This window comes from Canis lupus, chromosome 11 (genome assembly GCF_048164855.1).
Source record: "Canis lupus baileyi chromosome 11, mCanLup2.hap1, whole genome shotgun sequence".
Taxonomy (NCBI): domain Eukaryota; kingdom Metazoa; phylum Chordata; class Mammalia; order Carnivora; family Canidae; genus Canis; species Canis lupus.
Genome location: NC_132848.1, coordinates 26,734,588 through 26,757,519, shown reverse-complemented (window position 1 = coordinate 26,757,519; position 22,932 = coordinate 26,734,588). Strand labels below are relative to the sequence as shown.

General features: G+C 38.4%; 1 protein-coding gene and 1 long non-coding RNA gene across 13 annotated transcripts in view; one reads left to right on the top strand and one right to left on the bottom strand.

Annotated features, from left to right (window-relative positions):
• Nucleotides 1-22,932, top strand: part of EP300 (E1A binding protein p300) — an 80,458-nt gene that overhangs the window by 37,500 nt on the left and 20,026 nt on the right. The window contains exons 7-17 of one of the 2 annotated variants that reach the window (XM_072843800.1): nucleotides 2,193-2,286; nucleotides 2,847-2,984; nucleotides 5,271-5,388; nucleotides 6,239-6,413; nucleotides 13,475-13,552; nucleotides 14,962-15,071; nucleotides 16,639-16,782; nucleotides 17,510-17,947; nucleotides 19,190-19,369; nucleotides 19,576-19,720; nucleotides 21,749-21,867. In XM_072843800.1, coding sequence (XP_072699901.1) covers nucleotides 2,193-2,286; nucleotides 2,847-2,984; nucleotides 5,271-5,388; nucleotides 6,239-6,413; nucleotides 13,475-13,552; nucleotides 14,962-15,071; nucleotides 16,639-16,782; nucleotides 17,510-17,947; nucleotides 19,190-19,369; nucleotides 19,576-19,720; nucleotides 21,749-21,867 — 1,739 coding nt within the window. The remainder of the gene's footprint in view (nucleotides 1-2,192; nucleotides 2,287-2,846; nucleotides 2,985-5,270; nucleotides 5,389-6,238; nucleotides 6,414-13,474; nucleotides 13,553-14,961; nucleotides 15,072-16,638; nucleotides 16,783-17,509; nucleotides 17,948-19,189; nucleotides 19,370-19,575; nucleotides 19,721-21,748; nucleotides 21,868-22,932) is intronic. The other variant, XM_072843801.1, reaches the window with a different exon arrangement.
• The window catches only part of LOC140642772 (uncharacterized), an 80,000-nt gene continuing 72,969 nt past the window's right edge, over nucleotides 15,902-22,932 (bottom strand). For 8 of the 11 annotated variants that reach the window (XR_012039177.1, XR_012039176.1, XR_012039175.1 and 5 more), the window contains 2 exons: nucleotides 20,357-20,446; nucleotides 16,260-19,751 (listed from right to left, as the gene is read on the bottom strand). This is a non-coding gene — a long non-coding RNA (uncharacterized lncRNA). Of the gene's footprint in view, nucleotides 19,752-20,356; nucleotides 20,447-22,932 lie in introns of all 11 variants that reach the window. The other 3 variants (XR_012039169.1, XR_012039171.1, XR_012039174.1) reach the window with 3 other exon arrangements.

The window sequence follows — 22,932 nt, the reverse complement described above, 5'->3', positions numbered from 1 at the left end:
CAGGCTCCACACCCACCATGGGGACTGATGACCTGAAATCATGACCTGAGCCCAGATCAAGAGTCAGACACTTAACCAACTGAGCCGTACAGGCGCCCCTCTCCACATTTTTTGTTTGTTTGTTTGTTTGTTTGTTTGTTTTATTTATTCATGAGAGACACACAGAGAGGCAGAGACATGGGCAGAGGGAGAAGCAGGTTCTCTGCAGAGCCTGTGGGACTCAGTCCCAGGACCCCAGGATCACGACCTGAGCCGAAGATAGAAGCTCAACCACTGAGCCACCCAGGCATCCCCACTCTCCATAGTCTTTAAGAGGATTTTAGGAAAGCATTTTATTTTATTTTATTTTATTATTATTTTTTTTAAATTTTTATTTATTTATGATAGTCACACAGAGAGAGAGAGAGAGGCAGAGACACAGGCAGAGGGAGAAGCAGGCTCCATGCACTGGGAGCCTGACGTGGGATTCGATCCCGGGTCTCCAGGATCGTGCCCTGGGCCAAAGGCAGGCGCCAAACCGCTGCGCCACCCAGGGATCCCCGTTATTGTTGTTTTTAACCCCCTCTTAGGATGTTAAATATTAGCCTGTGTAAGGGTATTCCTTCCGAAGTTATGATTGAGCCATTACTTGGATTCAGTGCTGAATATTAAATGGACCTGGGGACTTCGTAGAGAATGTTTTGCTATGCTTTTGTGTGCCATCAGAATGCAGTAAGCATACTGGTGGAGTGTCCTCACTTTTTCTTTTACCTCTTCATGCTGTTGCCATCAGTAAAGCAAATGTTATGAGTACTTAATTTCTCTAAAAAGGAGTATTTACATATGGGTTTTTAAATTGACAAATACAGAATTAGGAACATTACAATTCAGTTTTGAAAGACTACTTCCAGCAATTGCATTTCAGAGCTGGGTTGATGTTGTCAGATTTCTGCATTCTACATCATTTTAAAAGGCAGATTTCTGCCTAAGTATTTAGGAAAGACCATGAAGGAAACAGCATTTTCTTCATTAAATGTTTACAGATCTAGCCAATTATTTCCATTATAGGGGGAAGTTTTGTTTTCTAGTTTTTAACTAAAATATCTTGAGGTATATTAATAGAATTGTGTGTGTAAAATGTTTCTTTGGGGACACCTGGGTGGCTCAGTGGTTGAGTGTCTGCCTTTGGCTCAGGGTGTGATGCGGGAGTCCTGGGATCAGTCCTGGAATCAGTTCCTCATTGGGCTCCCCACAGGTAGCCTGCTTCTCCCTCTGCTTATGTCACCTCTCTCTCTGTGTGTCTCATGAAGAAATAAAAAGTTTTGTTTTTAACCACATGAAAATCTAATCTGGTTTAGTGTGAATATTGCTGTCAGATATTTTTATTTTTAAAGAAAGAGAGTATTCATTAAAATTGCTAATTGAAAAGATAATGTATGCACAAAGAACTATTCAGGCCAGTTTGAAGGAGTATTCAAATGTTTAACCAAAACACCATCTTTTCATTCCCCCTATCCAGGGATTATCACACTTAGGTTCCATTTTTTTTTTTTTTTTTTCCCACACTTAGGTTCCTTATGTCCTTATATAAATTGTGCTTATGAAAATAATGCATATATAGTTATGTTACCTAAACATTTTTGGTTCTAGTTTTTTGTTCTTTTTAACACCATTGTATTTAATGTCCATACATTTATGTGTACACCTATGAGAAGGAAATATCAGAAGTGGAAATACTAAGTCAAAGAGTGTACTTGTTTGTTTTTTTTTTAATTTGCCATATAGCCCTAGTAATTATTTTCCCCTGTTTTTTTTTTTTTTTAATTTTTTATTTATGATAGTCACAGAGAGAGAGAGAGAGAGACACAGGCAGAGGGAGAAGCAGGCTCCATGCACCGGGAGCCTGACGTGGGATTCGATCCCGGGTCTCCAGGATCGCGCCCTGGGCCAAAGGCAGGCACTAAACCGCTGCGCCACCCAGGGATCCCTTTTCCCCTGTTTTGACTTTTAACTCTTTGTTCATGGTGATTATTTTATTTACTACTCCAGTTTTTAAATGTTGTCCTTATGGCTTCTGGGTTTTGGGTCTTCGAAAAGACAGAATTTTCTTGTGGTATGTTCTAGTACTTTTATAACTTTTCGTTCATTTGTTCATTTGTTCTTTTTGCTATTGGTATTTAAAATATTCCCTTTTTTTGTTTGCTTTGACCTAGGTGCTAGTCCTATGGGAGTAAATGGAGGTGTAGGGGTTCAGACATCAAATCTTCTGTCTGACTCAATGTTGCATTCAGCCATAAATTCTCAAAAGTAAGTTTTTTCTTGGTGTGTGTCCTGTATAATGTTTTAAATACTGGTTAGAATTTTTTTTCCCCTCATTTCAAGCTGTCCTTGATGAATGAAGGCAAATACTATATTTGAGTCCATGTTTTTAGCTTTCTATGATCTTAATTTGACATTGTATCATTTACCTGGGGGTAACCCTTATCTTCCCGGGATATTGTAAGAAGTTGCAAGTATGCAGCTGCTTAAAAAAATGAGTTTGCTCTATCCCAGAGGTAAGAATTAATCCATGAGGTGGATTTCCTGGGATAAGTTGTGTCAAAGTAACAGTTTAGTCCTACAACATAACACTTAAGTGTTCTAAACCCAAGACTTTCATCCTCTCCTCCAGAGGATGAAGTGTTGTGGCTTAACTCTGCTTTACACAAGTGCAAACACATACACACTTTCTCCCAGATTTCTTTATGTAAATAGACTTGTCATAGTGTGTTGGATCCATTGTAGTCATCACTGTCAGCTCTACTTTAACTAAGATCTTCTTTCTTCTACCTTCTTCACTAAAACTATTTAACAATTCCGTTTTGAAGCCCAATGATGAGTGAAAATGCCAGTGTGGCCTCCCTGGGTCCTATGCCAACAGCAGCTCAACCATCCAATACTGGAATTCGGAAACAATGGCATGAAGATATTACTCAGGATCTTCGAAATCATCTTGTTCATAAACTGTAAGATTGTGGGCATGTCTTAGTCATAAAGAGTTACCATGTCAACATGCTTCCAATCTACCAGGCACTTAACTATAAGAGGAGTATTATTGATTTTTCTGTAGCCTGGCTGTTGCTGCTAATGCTTATATGTTTATGTGGCTTTCTTGCTTCCTGTTCTTTGCTTTCCAGCTTTTCCACCATCATTTGTAGGAGTCTTTCAGCTTTCATGGTGTATAAACTATTCTACTTGGTGGCGGTTTTCAATATATTAGCTAAAAATTGTTCATCTTAATGTTACTGCCTTTGCAAAACTCAAATTTTAAAATAAGAAAAATCAGGTCTCAGTGCATCAGAATATGGTAGTGGTAACATTGTTTTCTTTTATTCCAAATAAAACTCTTAAGTTGTTGAGTGGGGCCACTCTGTGGTATTCTGGCCCTCCAAAAGTGCATTGTCGGTGGTTTGTGAGATTGCCCTGTTTGTTGCAGAGTTGATATATGCCACTCATTCACCCTCACTTCTTTAAAGATGTCTTGTCAGATGAAAGAAGGGAAAAGCATAAAGAGCAATAAAATGTACCCAGTATCATAAAAGTAGAGCTTGGACCTTGCTCATTACAGAGCTTGGACTTTGAATGATGCCCAGCATTTTTTTCTCAGAAAGCAGTCTTTTTTTTTTTTTTTCCATTTCTCTTCCACTTAACAGAAAGGTTTCCTTCATTGCATCCATGTTTTGTTTTTGTTTTTGTTTTTTTTAAGATTTTATTTTTTTATTCATAGACACAGAGAGAGAGGGGCAGAGACACAGACAGAGGGAGAAGCAGGCTCCACGCAGGGAGCCCCATGTGGGACTCGATCCTGAGTCTCCAGGATCACACCCCAGGCTGCAGGCGGCGCCAAACCACTGCGCCACCGGGGCTGCCCGCATCCATGTTTTTTATTGGTTTAGAACCATGTGGCTTATCAAAATTTTATCTAAATTTATTTATATCTTACATTAGCCTTCAAATTATATTTGAATTTCATTTAGGAATTCAAAATGATGTCACTAGAAGTGGAATTTGACAACTAGGAGAGAACTAATTTTTAATAACATTAAATTTAATAAATGTAATAACATTTTATAAAGTTTAATAAAACTAAGATTTTAATAAAATGAATTAAAAGGGAACAACCAAAACAAACTTATTTTTATGATATTCAAATTGTTTAACAACGGTTACCTTATAACAATAGACAATAGATTTTTTTTGATCATCTGACTTGACATTAAAAGTGTATTATATGCTTGCAGATTTTTTTTTTTACCAGTTCAAATATTCTAAACTTCCATTTATTTCTTTTTCATATGCGTTTTCCAAGTCCTACACAAATGAACATGAGATACCCAAATAATAAAATTAGTGGCTGGAAATATATTTGTCAGATCTTTAGGATTTGTAGAGAATTGTTAGAAAGTAAAAAGACCTTGGGCAGCCTTGGTGGTGCAGCGGTTTAGTGCTGCCTGCAGCCCAGGGTGTGATCCTGGGGACCCTGGATCAAGTCCCACGTCAGGCTCTCTGCATGGAGCCTGCTTCTCCCTCTGCCTGTGTCTCTCTCTCTCTCTCTGTGTCTCTATGAATAAATAAATAAAATCTTTAAAAAAAAAAAGAAAGAAGGAAAGTAAAAAGACCTTGAATGTGACAGAATCATTGTGTATTTCTGCCCTTTCCACTTCACATTTTGATCCTGTAAGATTTTGCAGTGATTATTAGGTTTGTTTTATTTATTTATGTATGTATTTATTTGAGAGAGAGAGGAGAGGAGAGGCACTCATTCAGCACCCTCCATGCTCAGAGCGTGAGCTGAAATCCAGAGTCAAGTGCTTAAGTTGACTTACCCACCCAGGTGCCCCTATTAGGTTTTATTTCATTAAGCTGAATAGTGAGGAGAGTAGAAGTTTCCGAAAACAGTTAAACAGTTGGTACTTGACACTATTAACAGAGGTCAGGTTTCCTTGCATCCTTTATGCAAATAGCACGGTATAATTCTTTTGCTCCTTGTTAGAGTGACAGAGACCACAGGGGATTTTTAATATGTCATTTCTTCTGATTGGGGAAAACTTTTGTTTACCACAGATACTATTATATTTGGGGCAGTGTTATTTAATATTTGAGCACATACCCCTTTTTATTTTACTTGTAATGTGCACATTTTATAAAAATAAGAAAATACTAATCAGGAAGAAGTTTAAACTGCTGTATATTTCTGTGATGAGAATGAAAAGTTGACATGGTATTATATTGGTAGAATTTTCTTTTCCTAGTGTTCAAGCCATATTTCCTACTCCGGATCCTGCTGCTTTAAAAGACAGACGGATGGAAAACTTAGTTGCATACGCCCGGAAAGTGGAAGGGGACATGTATGAATCTGCAAATAATCGAGTGAGCGTCTGTTTTTCTATATAAAGTCAGAAATGGACCTGTTCTAGTTGTTTACTCTTCTTTGTAATATAACAAATAATAGTGTACTTTAGAGATACCCTTTAGCTATCCTGTCTTATTCTCACTGTGCACAGTCAAGATAACAGAGCAGTTTTCTTAAAGTGTATGTCATCAAGAATCTTACATTTTTCCTCTTAATAATACAGTGCACTTGTGTGGCCCTTTATCTGGGTTGTCCTTCTGTCAACTTAAAAAGTGGTTGAGCTGTTAGCAGCTCTTTGCTATTTTCACTGGAAAATGGTGAATCAGCTGCTTAGTATGTTCATCTCAAGTAGTATTCCAGTTTTCTCTACATCATTTGAACTTTGTAATCTAAAATGGCACTTTCTATAAATAAAGCATATTCATTCCATGTGCTGTAAATTGCACGTATGTTATAAACCTACTCTTGAGAGGCCATGCTTCATTAGGTTCATAATAAAGTTGCTTTTCACATGATGTTTTCAAACATGAACTCCCATCTGGAATGATCTAAGAAAGTAGATTAGATGGTAGTTATCAGAAGGGGAGGTGGAAGGAAACAGGTGATGGGGATTCAGGAGTGCACTTGTCATGATGAGCACCAGGTGATATATGAAGTATTGAGTCATTGTATTATGCACCTAAAACTAATATTAGACTGTATGTTAACTAAAATTAAAACTTAAAAAAGTAAAATAGATTAGATTTCCCCCCTTTGGGTTTCTGCTTACATCTTTAAATGAAGCTAATATCTATCTATTCTTCATTCATATTTTGTTACCTAATAGTAGTTCCTCTTTTTTCTTCTTCATTTCCAACCTTCAAAAAGGCGGAATACTACCACCTGCTAGCTGAGAAGATCTATAAGATCCAGAAAGAACTAGAAGAAAAACGAAGGACTAGACTACAGAAACAAAACATGCTACCCAGTGCTGCAGGCATGGTGCCAGTTTCTATGAATCCAGGGCCCAATATGGGGCAGCCACAACCAGGAATGACTTCCAGTAAGTGCTTTTTATTAGTTATTTTGGGGAGAAATTGGTAATAAAATGGTTTCTAACCAAAGTCATTAATTTGCATTAGCTCATGTACTTATTCTAGAGTTTCTGAATGACCCTTTTTTGCCTTTGCAAGGAAACGAATTCATCTTCTGGTAAAAGCAGTAACTGAAGAGTATATTTAAGATTTCTAGACATACAATAAGTATTTAAGTTTTGATAATCTGGCATCATTTTTAGAAGCCCAAGATACTCTTCTCTCAAAGTGGCATGTAGAAAATGATAGCTCAGAAGTTTACAGTGACTTGCATTTGGTAGCCATCCTAGATGTAGGCCAGGCAAATTCAAGGGCTCCACCAGCTCCACATCCTAAACTTGCAATAAATACCATGTTATTTGACATTGTCACATCTTCTTGACTCAGTATGTTTGAAGGCTAAGAACTATTTATTTCTTAGAACTGTTTAAAATTCATCTTGACAGGTAAGAGCCTTCTCAACCTCATGAATTAACCATATAGCCAGCATTATTATACATTCCCTTATTTATTCACTGGCTCATTACGAGGTTTCAAACAGTGAAATGAGGAGTTAGGTACACAGTGGTGAGGAAGAACATAGGCTATTTAAATAAATACAGATAAGCCTGTATTTCATGAGTCAGGGAAAACTGACTGCCATAGGTTAGATAGTGCCATCTGCGCCAGCAGGTGTCAAGTCATAGGTCAGGATTTTAGGTGGGCTAAGAAATTTCATCTGCCTCAGGCCTTGAAGTAGTAATGTGGTGAACTCCTGATTGCCACTGGCCTTTAGCAGCCCTATTTATTAAGTGCAGTATGCTGGATACATGTTCTCATTGGGCCATGATGTCAGAAGAATTGAGAAGAGCAAAAGTGTTTCTGGCAGGGGAAGAGTAAGCATGGAGACCCACTGGCATAGGAAGGGCAGCTGTTTTTTCAGTAGGTAGGAGAGCAAATGTTCAGAAACAAAGTCAGGACTAGAATTGAGACTGATTCAGTGCTGATGGTCCAAACCAGGACAATAAGGAAGGTATAGAGACAAGTGGGCAAAACTGAGATATTTGGGTATGATAGAACTTTCTGAAGTTCCTTAGAAATTTGAGCCAAGTCTAAAGGCTACAGATATTAAATTGTGGTCTTATGTTAGAGGAAAAGCACTATGGTAGGTAGGAACAAATATTAGTGGAACTGAATAACCCTACATATATGTTGACCTTTAGCCTATACTAAATCTGGCATTTTGTAGAATGAGATCCCTGCCTTATCCCATATGCAAGTTGACTGTAAAAGAATCAGAAGTTTTAAATTTTAAACAAAAAATTTAAAGGAGTACACAAAGTGTATTGAAGAAAATATAAAATGAAATGAGAAATGCCTTTAAATAAGATATTACCTCGGGCAGCCCTGGTGGCGCAGTGGTTTGGCGCCGCGGTTTGGCGCCGCCTGCAGCCTAGGGTGTGGTTCTGGAGACCCAGGGTCGAGTCCCACGTTGGGCTTCCTGCGTGGAGCCTGCTTCTCCCTCTGCCTGTGTCTCTGCCTCTCAGTCTCTCTCTCTCTCTCTCAATGAAATATATAAATCTTAAAAAAAAAAATTAGATATTACCTCAAAGTTTTGAAGAAGAAAACGACTACAGAAGATTCCATAACATAATTAATGAGCAAACCAAGGAAAATATTTTCAAAATTAAAGGTGCTAATTTCCTTAATATGTACCTTGGGGAAAAAGATGAAACATGGAAAGAAAAATGGGAAAAGAAAATGAAAGAAAAGTAAAATCAGCATGACCTTTTGGGGGTCTCTAAAGGTTAAAATGGCTATTAATGACTGTATAGCAACGTGGCTCTGGAATACACTGTTGGTGAGAATTTATTTTATTTTATTTTTTTGTTATTTTTTTGTTCGTGGTGGTGAGAATTTAAATGGTTTTTTCATTCCCTTGAATCCAGTTATGTTTCTAAAAATTTAATTTTAAGTACTATAGAATTGCACAGAAATATTCACAATAATATATGCATTGCTAAAGTAACCACACAGCTGTACACTAGAACATTTTAATTGAGGCTTCTCCAGAGCATTCCCTTTTTACCCAAGCAGTTGGAAGGTTGAACAGATTTAACCAACCATCTGGAGCCCTCTACTTAAAGGTGAAGGTCAAGGTGTGGCTGCTAGAGAAACCACTCTAAGGTGTTTCCACCTACCCTCTTGAACAAATAACACACCCTGAAGGAACTGCTCCCTGTTATATAGAGATAAATAAGGATCATAAAGGATTCATCCTGTGGTCTTTGTGTGGATAATTAAAGCTCCAAGAGAAATTAATTATAGAAAAAGGAAACGTTTAAAAGAAAAAAATTACACAAAAGGGAAGGAAAGCAAAAAGACAGCAGAGAATCGAAAACAAACTGGAAGAATTGAGTTTAAAACCAGATTGGCAATTAAAAAAAACACACAAGAATTAAAACAGCTTTATTTAAAAAGGTACAGAACATGGAGTGGCTGGCTGAGTCATTTGAGTATGCAACTCTTGATCCTCAGGGTCATGAGTTTAAGCCCCACATTGGGCTGTAGAGCTTACATGATGAAAAAAATTGGTAGAGAGAGGATAGATATATAGAAAAAAAGATTTGAGAGATCCAGTAAACCTAATATTAGGTACTCTTGCCCCATTTTACCAGTAAGGAACTGAGGCATACAGAGGTTGCCTAACTTGCCATAGTTATACTGTTAGTGAATGGCAGAACCAAGAATCAAACCCGGGCATTCACAGTCTGTTTAAAACATGAAGATATGTTCAATAGAATTGTAAAATAAAAGATAGTTTTCTTGAAAGAAAGGGCTTAATTGTCCAACCTAGCTCACCATTGTCTCAACATAAAAGTAGATGAGGAAACATCCAGAAAATAAAACCAAACCATATTAGAAAAGGGTGGTTAATTTGACCACATTTAAAAACCCGAAGCGCACCATAGGAAGAAACTATTTATTTATTTTTTATTTATTTATTTTTAAAAGATTTTATTTATTTATTCATGAAAGACAGAGAGGCAGAGGGAGAAGCAGGCTCCATGCAGGGAGCCCAATGTGGGACTCGGTCCCCGTTCTCCAGGATCCCAGCCTGAGCCAAAGGCAGGCGCCAAACCACTGAGCCACCCAGGGATCCCCAGAAACTAGTTTAATAAGATAAGCACTCACATAGTCATTGCAGGTTTTTTACAGTACCCAAGATACGTCCATCATTGGGTCAAGAAAATATGTGTGTGTGTGTGTGTGTGTGTGTGTGTGTGTGTGTTTGTGCGCACACACACCCACACCCACAAATACTATTCAGTCATAAAAAAAGGTAAGTCGGATCCCTGGGTGGCGCAGCGGTTTGGCGCCTGCCTGCCTTTGGCCCAGGGCGCAATCCTGGAGACCCGGGATCGAATCCCACATCGGGCTCCCGGTGCATGGAGCCTGCTTCTCCCTCTGCCTGTGTCTCTGCGCCTCTCTCTCTCTCTGTGACTATCATAAATAAATTAAAAAAAAAAAAAAATTAAAAACAAAAACAAAAAAAAGGTAAGTCTTGCCATTTGTGACATGGATCGCCCTTGAGAGCACTGGGCTAAGTGAAATAAGTCAGAAAGACCTACCATATGATCTCCCTTTTATTTGGCATCTTTATGAAGAAAAATGAGCTCATAGATACAGAGAACAGTTTGGTGGTTGTCAGTGGCAGAGTGGGGGTGGCAGTATGGATGAGGTGGGTGAAATGGATGAAGGAGATCAAAAGGTACAAACTTGCAATTATAATGAAGTTCTGAGGATGTGTAAGGTACAGCATGATTACTATAGATAATAATACTATAGTAGACCTTTGAAACTTGCTAAAAGAGGCGATCTTAAAAGTTCTCATCACAAGGAAAACAACTCTTGTTGCTCTATATGGTAATGGATGTGGAATAGACTTGCTATGGTGATCCTCTTTTAATATGAATAAATATTGAATCACGTATACCTAAAACTAATATATTGTCACTTACATCTCAGTTTTTTAAAAGATAGACAAATGCAGTGGGAAATGTGGACAACACAGTTTTTATACTCATTTAATGTGATCTGTCAAATTTGTAGGAATTTATTTCTACCTCATTTTTATATTTGCATGGGAAAATGATTGTGGGTACAAGGAAAGATTATGGAAGACTTAAACATTCTAATTTTTGTATTTCTTTAAAGTTTTTTTTTCCCCAAAGAGCATGCATTAAATAATCAAACGGTGGCTATGGTAGGTATCTGTATTGGCCTAGAAAGATGTTTATAATAAGTGTATATAAACAACATATATGTACAGTCTGAAAATGATGAACCTAATTGTTAGGTTGAATAAGAAGCTGACTCCTCAGTTTTTTGCAAATATAAAAACTTCAAGAAAGTTGACAAGTATGTATGTTATCTGTGTAGTTTCCCAGAAATACTAACCTGTTAATACTGGTTTCTGATTGTCTGATATATGTACTTTGCATTGAGGTTATTTAATGTGAATGAGAAGTATTTTAATGAATGGTTTTATACATGTATGTATATGTATTTTTAAAAAAATCTCTAAATAATTAATTACCAGCAGAATGTTCCTTCAAATGTTCATCAGATAATCCTTATGATAAGAGGATTTAAGACCTCTTTAAAGGGCCAACATGGGTTTTTGGACACATTTATACAATTTAGCCAACAAAAACCAACATGTGCATCATGGTTGTAAATGAAGGTGTTAGGTCTAGATGTAGGCCTAGACCTAGAATTAGGTTTTTGTTTTTTCATTTGGTTAGTCTCACATATTTGAAAAGATTTGCATTAGGATATGGATTTCTGGTTTCCTTTAAGAAGGGAAGTATCTAGCAGATTTGGCTCTCTCACCCACAAGGGTACCACAGTCTCTAGCTAGAGTATTGGCTGCTTATTATAAGAGTTGCGATTTCTTCACTTCATCCCCGTCACTCCCTGTTTCTGTTGCTTCCGATGCCTAGTCCTTCCCGTTCATTGAAACTAACTGCCTTGTCTGGTCCCTGCTGGCATTTACCTTGCAACACCTATCCATATTACAGGAAAAACATTCTTTATGTATTAGGTGAAAATCTTTTACATAAAGCATATATAAATACACATGTGGGAGATTAAAACTATAGAGGTTTATCTGTCTTATATTCTCTAATTTTTATGTAGTGAGCATAGGTTATACACGTAATTTTGTAAGTCTTGCACAAGTGTGGGTAAGAGTATATGAATAAATGTTCAGAATTCTCTCCAGTATTCCATTTGAGTGTGTTTTAGTTTTATATAAGCACAACATTAGTGGAAAATCCTAATGGATTTAATTACTTGAATTACACTCAACCACTTAGTTGTATGATCATTTTTGTTGCTAGTTAGTATAGCACACTTGCAGAAGTGACAGAATTCGGAGTTGTCTGAAGATAGTAGGCTTCTCTTTAGAGCATGGTCTGCCACAAGGATACCTGAGCTTGAGTGCACAGCACTTTGGGTCAGCAGGGGGTGTCCAGGCTAGAGTTAGGTCACTGCAAGCAATCCTGTCTTTTCCCAGAGTGCTATAGAAGTATTTTCTCTGCACCGTAATATGGAAAAGGTTGGGAAGCACTGTGCTGGAGGATGTCCAGATAATCCAAGAAACCATTAGAACTTATATACTTTTGATCCTTGAACAGCCCAGGAATTAGGGGCCCTGACCTCAACACAGTTAAAAATCCACATAACAACTTTTGAGGTCCCCCACAATTTAATTATTAATAGCCTAAATTGTTGACCAGAAGCTTTAGTGAAAACACAAACAACACATATTTTGCATGTTAAATGTGTTAAAAACTATTCTTAAAATAAGCCAGATAAAAGAAAAACATTAAACTGAGAAAATCCTGAGAAATATACATCTACCAAAAAAACCCATGTATAAGTGGACTTGTGGAGTTCAAATCTTCAAGGGCCAGACTGTATATTTTGATACCATTTTTAAATTATTTCTACTTTTGTATTCAAGAGGTGCATGGTATATAGAGCAGTATAACATGGATTATTTAAGGTCACTGTTCACAGTGGGTTTGTGCACATAAAAACAAATAAGGATACACAATCAGATTTGGTCACTGAACAAAATCTGTGGCTGTCTCCTCGAGGTGTTCTGCTGTATAATAACCAAAGCATACAGCTTAGTCAAATAGTAGCACATTAAATGCTCTAGTAGCCTTTGTCTCTCTTTTTAATGGAAGATTTTACATTATTTTTACATTATTTTCCTGTCAACACTGAAAGAAAGCAAAGATTTTATACTATAACTATATATATATATACTATATAACTAATTATATAATATATATAACTATATTATATATACTATATAACTATAACTCTTTGGAGGCTTTTCTTATATTCCAGAACTAACATAACATTTTCTTCAGGTTCCTAAGTGTATACCTTTATTCTTTATAGATATAGGCCAAATTTTTCAAGATGCTACTAAAAATACTTTAGTGGGGTTTTTTTTCTTTTCTTTTTCTTTCTCTTTTTATTATTATTATTTTTTTTAGTGGAAGGGCCACTGACTAAAAGATGATTTTCTAGGGGCTCCTGGGTGTCTCATTCAGTTGAGCATCTGCCTTCAGCTGTGGTCAAAATCCCAGGGTCCTGGGATGGAGCCCCACATCGGGCTCTCTGCTCAGTGGGGAGTCTGCTTCTCCCTTTCTCTGACCTTTCTCCCTGCCCATTTGTGCTTTGTCTCTCTCAAAAATAAATGGATAAAATCTTTTTTTAAAAAAAGGGGGAAAAAAAGATTCAGGCTTCTGGATGGCCCAGTCAGTTAAGCATCTAACTTTGGCTCAGGTCATGATTCTGGGGTCTTAGGATCCAGTTCCTTATCAGGCTCCCTGCAAGCGGGGAGTCTGCTTCTCCCTCTACCCTTCCTCCCTGCTCATGATCTCTTTCTCTCTCCCCCCAATATATAAATAAAATCTTTAAAAAAAAAAAAAAAAGACTTTGTAACCATTTCTCTGTTCTACCCTAGATGGCCCTCTTCCTGACCCATCTATGATCCGTGGCAGTGTGCCAAACCAGATGATGCCTCGGATAACTCCACAGCCTGGTAAGTTATGAAAGAAATCCATGTATTTAATTAACCATGGTTTTGTTGTTGTTGTTGTTGTTGTTTTTAAAGTAAGCTCCATGCCCAATATGGGACCCTGAAATCAAGAGTGCCATGCTCTACCGACACCAGCCAGGTGCCCCAACCATGGCTTTTTAAAAAAAATTTTTTTAAATTTATTTATGATAGTCAGAGAGAGAGAGAGAGGCAGAGACACAGGCAGAGAGAGAAGCCTGCTCCATGCACCGGGAGCCTGACGTGGGATTCGATCCTGGGTCTCCAGGATCGCGCCCTGGGCCAAAGGCAGGCGCCAAACCGCTGCGCCACCCAGGGATCCCCCCAACCATGGCTTTTTATTTAAAACAGTCTCTGGGGCGCCTGGGTGGCTTAGTGGTTGAGGATCTGCCTTTGGCTCAGGTCATGATCCCAGAATCCTGGGATCAAGTCCCACATCAGGCTCCCTGTGGGGAGCCTGCTTCTCCCTCTGCCTATGTCTCTGCCTCTCTCTGTGTCTCTAGTAAATAAATAAATAAAATCTTAAAAAAAAAAAAAATGAAACAGTCTCTGGTGTACTACAAAATTATTCCTGCCACCTTGATTCCTGCCTCAGGCCAGCAGCATGTATCATGATAACCTATGAGATCAGAACACGTTTTGGAGTTGGAGCCCAAGGAGAGAGGAAGGGAGAGAAGGAGGGGTGGGTATAGAGCACAGGTTGGCTGGCAGGTCAGGTAGAAAGTCATGAAATGATCAAGCATCCATTTAAAAACAGCTGGTCCAGGAACACCTGGGTGGCTCAGGCGGTTAAGCATATGTCTGCAGCTCAGGTCATGATCCCAGGGTCCTGGAATCGAGCCCTGCCTGCATCATACTCTCTTGCTCAATGGGGAGCATGCTTCTCCCTCTCCCTGCCATTCCCCCTGCTTGTGTTCTCTCTCTCTCTGTTAAATAAATAAAATCTTGAAAAAATTATAAAATAAGATAAAAATAATTTTTAAAAAATAACTGACCAAGATTAATTTTATTCCAAGAACTTATGTTAATTAAGTGTCCTTGTAGCTGAGAATGAAACCAGTTCATTCGCAGTTAAAAGCAGGTTCCTTGGGGGTCCCTGGGTGGCTTAGCAGTTTGGTGCATGCCTTCGGCCCAGGGCGTAATCTTGGGGTCCCAGGATTGAGTCCCGTATCAGGCTCCCTGCGTGGAGCCTGCTTCTCCCTCTGCCTGTGTCTCTGCCTCTCTCTCTCTGTGTCTCTCATGAATAAATAAAATCTTAAAAAAAAAAAATAAAATCTTAAAAAAAAAAAAAAAAAGGCTCCTTTATTTGTCCTGATAAAATGTTACAGAATCAGAATTCATTCTAGCTCTCCAATTCCATGAAGGTATTCAGACCTAATATTTTGTACTCCTAGGTTTGAATCAGTTTGGCCAGATGAGTATGCCTCAGCCCCCAATTGGACCCCGGCAAACCTCTCCTCTTCAGCACCATGGACAGTTAGCTCAGCCTGGAACTCTCAACCCAGTAAGTTTGACATCTTTGGGCATTTTGGCCTTTACCTAACATTGAAAAATCCTTTTTGTTTTTACTTTGTCAACAACAAACAAACAAACCTTACAGTCGTTTAAACAGCTAACTATAAGTGATTAAACTTTAAGGTTGATTTTCCTTCTGCAATTCTATTGTATTTGGCCCTTATTATACATGTGATAAATGATTATATATGTATTTTAGAGATGAGAATAGTTACTTTTTTTAAAGTGGAGTAGGAGAAAACTAAACCTTATGCCACAATTAGGTAGTAAATACTATAATCCCTAGTTTTCATCTATCTCTATTACCTATAAATTGTTTTTAGAAATTTATCCTACAAAATAATCACTAAGGTACCAAAAGGCTGTAATTTGGAGAAAATTCATGTTAAGGATCTTGTGTATACTCTTATTTTGAAAAAAGGCCATATCCTGAATGTACAATAGGGGGTTCATTATGGTTAAATTATGGTACATTTGTAAATTGAAATGCTCTATAAGCATTTCAGAACTTACATGGTGGCATAAAAGCTGTTTACAGCTTTAAATGAAAAACCAAGTTTCTGAAGTATATGTGTTATAGAATCCAATGTAGTTAAGAACTCCATTTTGGGAGTTGTCTAGCATAGTGTCGTGGCAGCAGACTGCCATGTTTATAAGATAAATTATCTTTCTTAGATTATGAAATTTTTGGCCTTTGGTAGTCTGTAATTCCTTTCTTTGTTAAAGGCCTATAATTTTAGAAATGAAATATAATAATCATCAAGATAAAGTACAATTCCACTAGAGAGTGCCCTCATGTCCCCTTCTACTCAGTGCCTATCCCCTTTAGACAACCAATACCTTGATTTCTATCACCATGTTTTTCAACTTCATATAAGTGGAATTACTCAGATGTACTTTTGTGTTTAACCTTTTTGGCTTAGCATAATGGCTTTGATGTTGATCTACTTTGATTATGGCAGTAATTTGTTCTTTTATTGCTAATATTCCATTTTGTGAGTGTGCCAGAATGTGTTTATTTTTTGTTATTGATGGACACGTTGTTTCTAGTTTTTACTTTTGCTAATAAAAGCTACACTAAACACTTTTTCACCCCTCTCCAAAAAGAAATGTAACAATCCTCAAATATTTGTGGACCATGAATGCTACCAAGTTCAGCCACAACTTTTTTTAAGATTTTAATTATACCAAGTATACAGTCTTACAGTTTGTGCTATTATAATATCATGAAATAAGCAGACGTCATAAAGGTGTAGTTCACTGTCACTTAACAGTGTGCAAAGAGCAGTTATCTCTGTACCTTGTCAGGTGCATTTGTGTATCAGGAGAATTGGTTTGTCTGTAAGCTCCTGGAATTGCTTTAGAGTAGGTTTGAGTCAGGCGTAAATCCTGGCGTCAGAGTCCAGGGGTTGAATGCTTTCTTCTTTTCCTACCCTGCTTTCCCCTCAGCAGAGCTAGAGCAGTTGGTGATACTAGCTATAGTAGAATAACCATAATGAAGCAATTGGTGTTATGTGTTTTTTTGTTTTGTTTTGTTTTTTCCTTTCCCTATGCAGCCGCAGCCTATGGGCTATGGGCCTCGCATGCAGCAGCCTTCCAGCCAGAGCCAGTTCCTTCCCCAGACTCAGTTCTCAACACAGGGGATGAATGTAACGAATATGCCTTTGGCTCCGACTGGCGGCCAAGCACCAGTGTCTCAAGTAGGTCTCACAGATGGGTTTTGTTTCGTTTTGTTTACTTGTTTTTGTGATTTTTTAAATGTCTCTCGATACAGGTTTTTACAGGAAAAAGTGGCAGCAAATAATCGGTGAAAATAGATGATTTTTAAGTTTTAATAAGAGCAGTTATGGAAAGGATGCCTGGTTGAGTGTCTGCCTTTGGTTCAGGTCGTGATCCCAGGGTCTTGGGATTAAGTCCCACATTGGGCTCACTGCAGAGAGCCTGCTTCTCCCTCTGCCTATATCTCTGCCTCTCCTGGTGTGTCTCTCATGAATGAATAAATAAAATCTTGTAAAAAAGGTAAAAAGAGCAGTTACGGACATAATGGTACTCTGAACATGAAGAGATTATTTTGTGACATAGCAGTGCTGCTAATTGCTACAAACTAGGAAAGAGATTAAATTGATAGTTGTAACCATTTTTTTATAGTATTGAATGCTTCCTAAAATGAAATCTTAAGAGCTATAGTGCAGAAGAACAAACTGTGGCTCAAGAGAGCAGAGCCAGGCAGAAAATACTGTGTACTCCACCGTCCTGTGCCCCTGCAGTGGCTGAAGCCATTCTGGTGAACTTTTTTTCTGAAGCTATGCCCCCAATAACAGGATATTTGAAACATTTTGAAAAGAAAGCATATTGCATATAGTCTAGCTGTGTAAATATTTCTTTTGTGTTCTGAATTGCCATCTTATTCTGTTTCTCATTACACAGGCACAAATGTCCAGTTCTTCCTGCCCCGTGAACTCTCCTATAATGCCACCAGGGTCTCAAGGGAGCCACATTCACTGTCCCCCTCTTCCTCAATCAGCTCTGCATCAGAATTCACCCTCCCCGGTACCTAGTCGCACCCCCACGCCTCACCACACTCCCCCAAGCATAGGGGCTCAGCAGCCACCAGCAACAGCAATTCCAGCCCCTGTTCCTACACCTCCAGCCATGCCACCTGGGCCACAGACCCAAGCTTTACATCCACCTCCAAGGCAGACACCCACACCACCACCAACGCAGCTTCCTCCTCAAGTTCAGCCTTCACTTCCTCCTGCTCCTTCAGCTGACCAGCCACAGCAGCAGCCTCTCTCACAGCAGAGTACAGCAGCGTCTGTTCCCACCCCGACGGCGCCGCTGCTGCCCCCGCAGCCTGCAACTCCAGTAAGCACAGACTTACTTGGGTTTGGGGGAATCTTTTCAAATTGTACTGTAATGTTAGATTATTTATATGCCAGTTCTGTTCTATATTGTGTTGTCTCTCCAGTTAAACTAGAATCTCTTTGTAGTTAGGGACTTTCCTTTCCTTCCTATTCTTTCTTCCCATTATAGTACCTAGCATAGAGGGAGCTCAAAGATTCTGCTTAGGTCTGATACTGACCATTGTATCTTTTGAATTGTGTTCTGAGACTTGAAGGCATATAAGCAGGGTGACAAGGGGTAAGAATCCATAGTATGTTTAGTACACCACATAAATTTTCCATTTATGTATAATTTCTTTCAAACTGAGCTGTGGAATACTTGAGAGTGAATGAACAAAACTATAGGTTTATGAATGTCTGTGGTCCTAAGGTTGAAAATCATGACCTAAAATGAGAAAAGTATGGGCCTGGAACAGTCAGTAGCTTCCTTGTGAGAGGCTCATTATGTACATAGGAGAAATCCAAGTTCACATCTAATAGTTGCATCCTTACTAATAGAATTCTCAATAGAATTCTGTATGTCAAGGCTCAGGACTTTTTATTTGCTCACTTATATTTTATTTCTCTGTCATGTTGGTGAACAGAGAAATCCCTTGAGTCAATAGCTACTTCATAAAACATCATAAGTTAGCAACTGGTTCATCCCAGCCTCTGATATGCAAGAAATAGCAGAGTGCAGAAAGGAAACTTTTGTTTAGGGTAGTTCCTAAAAATACTAACTACTCATGAGGTTTCTTATTGGATGACTTAGGAAAAAGAGATTGCTAGTTATCCCATTAGAATGTCATGATTCAAAACAGTTACTCAGTGTGGGAGTTCATTATATGCTCTCTACTTTTTCTATACATTTGCAGCTTTTCCCATCAGAAACTTAAAACAAATAGTCAATCCTTATTTTCTTTGTTTCTCCTCTGAGGCAGTCATCTCTAAGACCCTACCCCTCACACATTGCACACAGCTAGTGCAGAAACTGGCTGTCTTTCCTGTGTATAGTCAGCCAGCCAGTGTTGCAAGTCCTCAAGCTCCTGTGCTGAAGCACAGTTTACTTCAAGGACATGAAATAGTCCAAGTATGAGAAAGCACAATAAATGAATATAATGATTCAAGTCCAGAGATAGAGGGTAAATGATGCTGTCCTATTGTGGAGCTTAAACTCTGGTTGTATCATTGGCAAACTTTTTGTTTTTTCCCTTTTTCTGCCCAGCTTTCCCAGCCAGCTGTAAGCATTGAAGGGCAGGTATCAAACCCTCCATCCACTAGTAGCACAGAAGTCAATTCTCAGACCATTCCTGAGAAGCAGCCTTCACAGGAAGTGAAAATGGAGGCTAAGATGGAAGTGGATCCACCAGAACCAGCAGATACTCAGCCAGAGGATATTCCAGAGGTGAGAGCAGGGCAAGGACTGCTGTTGGTTAGGACCTCAGTCTAGGAACCAGTTTAGCATTCTGATAATTAGGTCTCATTTCATTGATTTCCACATGAGGAAGGGTCTTTAGATATGTCCACAGGACAGAGTACATAAGATAATAATCTTGTTGCTTTCTGGTGGCAAGTCTTTGGAATACTAAAAATGTTGACCTTGTCTTTCAGACTAAAGCAGAGGACTGTAAAATGGAACCTACAGAAACAGAAGAAAGAGGCACTGAATTAAAAGCTGAAACAAAAGAGGAGGAAGACCAGCCAAGTACTTCAACTACCCAGTCTTCTCCAGCCCCAGGACAGTCAAAGAAGAAGAGTAGGTCTCTTAGGCTCTCTGTTCCTGGAGGCTAGGGGAAAAAAAGAAAACTTTGAGTAGAATGGGATCAGGCTTCTTAGGTTTTAGAAATTGACTTTAATGTGATTTCATTTAAGTTTAGAGTCCTTTTGGCTTGGTATCTTAGTTATACTAATGTTGGAGAAGACTGTTTCTTTTTTATAGATCAATTTCCTTCCTGCAGTCATTGGGTCAGTTATGCCCATGATTTCTTCAGGGTTGGGTGGTTAACAACTCCTCAAAATTATCTTTTTTTCAGAGGAGAAAAATTGTTACATATCCTTAACTCAAATGCAGGAAATATTAGCAGTGATAATAGTACTGTTTATGGTTAACCTCCTGCCCACTAGGCATTGCTGTTTGCATTGTCTCATCTAACTGAACAACAACTCTAGTTACTGGTCCCTGTTTATAGGCAGGGAAAACCTCATGCTCAGCACGGTTAAGTAGCTTGTCCCAGCTTATTACTAATCTCATCAATGAGCCCAGGCAGGCTGATTCAGAGTCTGCTCCCAACCAGCTCTTAAATATTAATGAATCCAGTCGAGCAAGCAGCTCTGCTTAATACAGAGTGTTAAACTCTCGTTAGTTGTTTAATTCCCACAGAAATTGACTTACCAACTAGGTTGGGACTAGAACTTCTTGTGACTCTAGTGATGCATTTGTGGCACAGGTAGGACTTCTCTCAAGGGAGGAGTGTGCTGGCTCCTAAAGATGGTATATATAAAGGTGTTCCATTAAATATAATGCAGTTTAAAATGTTGAGATTAAAAAAAATTATTTGCATTTAAATGAGGTTCCTATAATTGAGGTGTCATTTTAATATAGTCTGCAAGAAACCTAATCTTACTAGGAATCTGTCTTGTAAATAGCTAATTTCACAAATTCAAATTTTGTTTCTTATTAGTATAATCAGATATGAAAAACAAAGTATCCTTTCCCATCTGTTCTTTTTTTTTCCCCCATGGTCATCCCCACCATGAAGTGAACAATAAAGTACTAACAAATACCCTTCCTGAAGATAAAAATTAATTTGTAAATAGAATAAGTAACAAGCCTCTGCTGAGAGTGTTTTAAAGCTCAAAACTGCCAAAACCTTAATGTATAGCTTCTTAAATAATAGCTAAAATTAATTCCATTTGGGATACACTAGCAATTCTTTCCTGACCTTTAGGAAACATATTAAGAACACACTGGAATGAAATTTGGTCAACTGAGTCCATTGTTTCAGCAATAACAATTTAGTTCTCTCTTTGTTTAGACTTAAACCTGACATTAGACTTAAACCTGACATTTGCCATTAAGATAATATGTCCTCTTCCTTAGCTCTAAAACACCACGCTAAATTTAATGAGGGACTCTTCCCTTCAGGGGTTCTGATTGCTTTAGCATTAGGACAATACCAGGTCTAATTTCTGACTTGTTAAATACTGTTCTTATTAATGAGGACTTTTTTCTATTCGTGTTTGACAGTATCCCCCCACCCTTGGAATGTTTTTTGACAAGTTTCTTCATAAATTTTTGGAATGTTTAGGATTCTGTTTCTACTTGGTCAAGACTGAATCTTAACTGAATTTTATCTTGACCGAATTTTTGAAAAATTAGCTGAGCCATGAAGGATGTTTAAAACTGACTAGACCTGGTGTTCTAAAGTCATTATGAGACAGACCAGGAATTAGAAATAGAAGCGTGGGGCAGCGTGGGTGGCTCAGCGGTTTAGCACTGCTTTCCGCCCAGGGCGTGATCCTGGAATCGCAGGATCGAGTCTCACGTTGGGCTTCCTGCATGGAACCTGCTTCTCCCTCTGCCTGTGTCTCTGCCTCTCTCTTTCTCTGTCTTATGAATAAATAAAATCTTAAAAAAAAAAAAAAAAGTGTGTCTTAAGTGATACCTCCATGGAGACAGTGTAGGCAGATCTTGTTTTGTGGTTCATGAGATAATTTTATAGTTTTACCTTGAGCATTTTCTTCTTTTGCTTAGCTGAAAACTAATTTCAAATGTGCTCTTAAGTTTTCAAGCCAGAAGAGTTACGACAGGCACTGATGCCAACATTGGAGGCACTTTACCGACAGGATCCAGAATCCCTTCCCTTTCGTCAGCCTGTGGACCCTCAACTTCTAGGAATCCCTGTAAGTATGTGGTGGTACTTTTGTTTTTGTTGTGGTGGTGGTTTGTTATTTTTGTTGTTGTTGTTGTTGTTGTTAGCAGCTTCATTCAGATTAATTCACATGTTATCGAGGACACCCATTTAAACTAGTTTAATGCTTTTTGTGTATTAACAGAATTGTGCAAATATCACCAGACAATTTTGTATCATTTTCATCACCCCCAAAAGAATCCCCATGTCCATAAGCAGTCATTCCCATTTCCTCCCTCATCCAACCACTAGTCTACTTCTATCTCTATGGATTTGTTCATTCTGGACGTTTCATTAAATAGAATTAAATAGTATGTGATTCTTTAGGACTGACTTCTTTCAAGGTTCATCAATATTATAGCATGAACTAGTACTTCATTCATTTTTATGGCCCAGCAATATTCCATTGTACCTCAAGGTACAAAATACCTCAAGGGTTTGAGGTCTATATTTTGTTTCTTTGGGGTATATACCAAGGGGTGGGATTACTGGGTCCTAGGGTTTATTTATTTGGTAGACAAGATGGACCAAATTAGCTTCATCTGTTTCTAAAGTTGCCTTTAGGGATGCCTGGGTGGCTCAGTGGGTGAGTTCGTGAGCCTGAAGTCCTGTGATCAAGTCCTGCATGAGGCTCCCCAGAGGGAGCCTGCTTCTTCTGCCCCTCTCTCTGTGTGTCTCTCATGAGTAAATAAGTGAAATCTTTTACAATAAAAAATAAAGTTGCCTTTATACACCAGGCTGCTGGCAGATTTCACTTGAGGCTTCCAAGTGGTATTGGATAAGGCACTGGAGTGTTTACAGAGGCACACTCCATTAGGAACTTTTTTTTTTTCCTATATTTTTCTGTGGCCTTAGGTCTCTGATGTTCACTAGGCTTAGTTTTCTCATCAGTAGGCCCTTTTTAGTACTAAAATGTTGAGTACTGTATGATTTCTTAGTCTTTAAATGGATCGCACGTACACTATGGTAAAGTATCTGGAGTTTCAGTAGGTGATTAGCTTACTGTCTGAAAAGTCTACACAGTAGCTCTTATTTCTGCTCTTTGAGCTGCTTCATA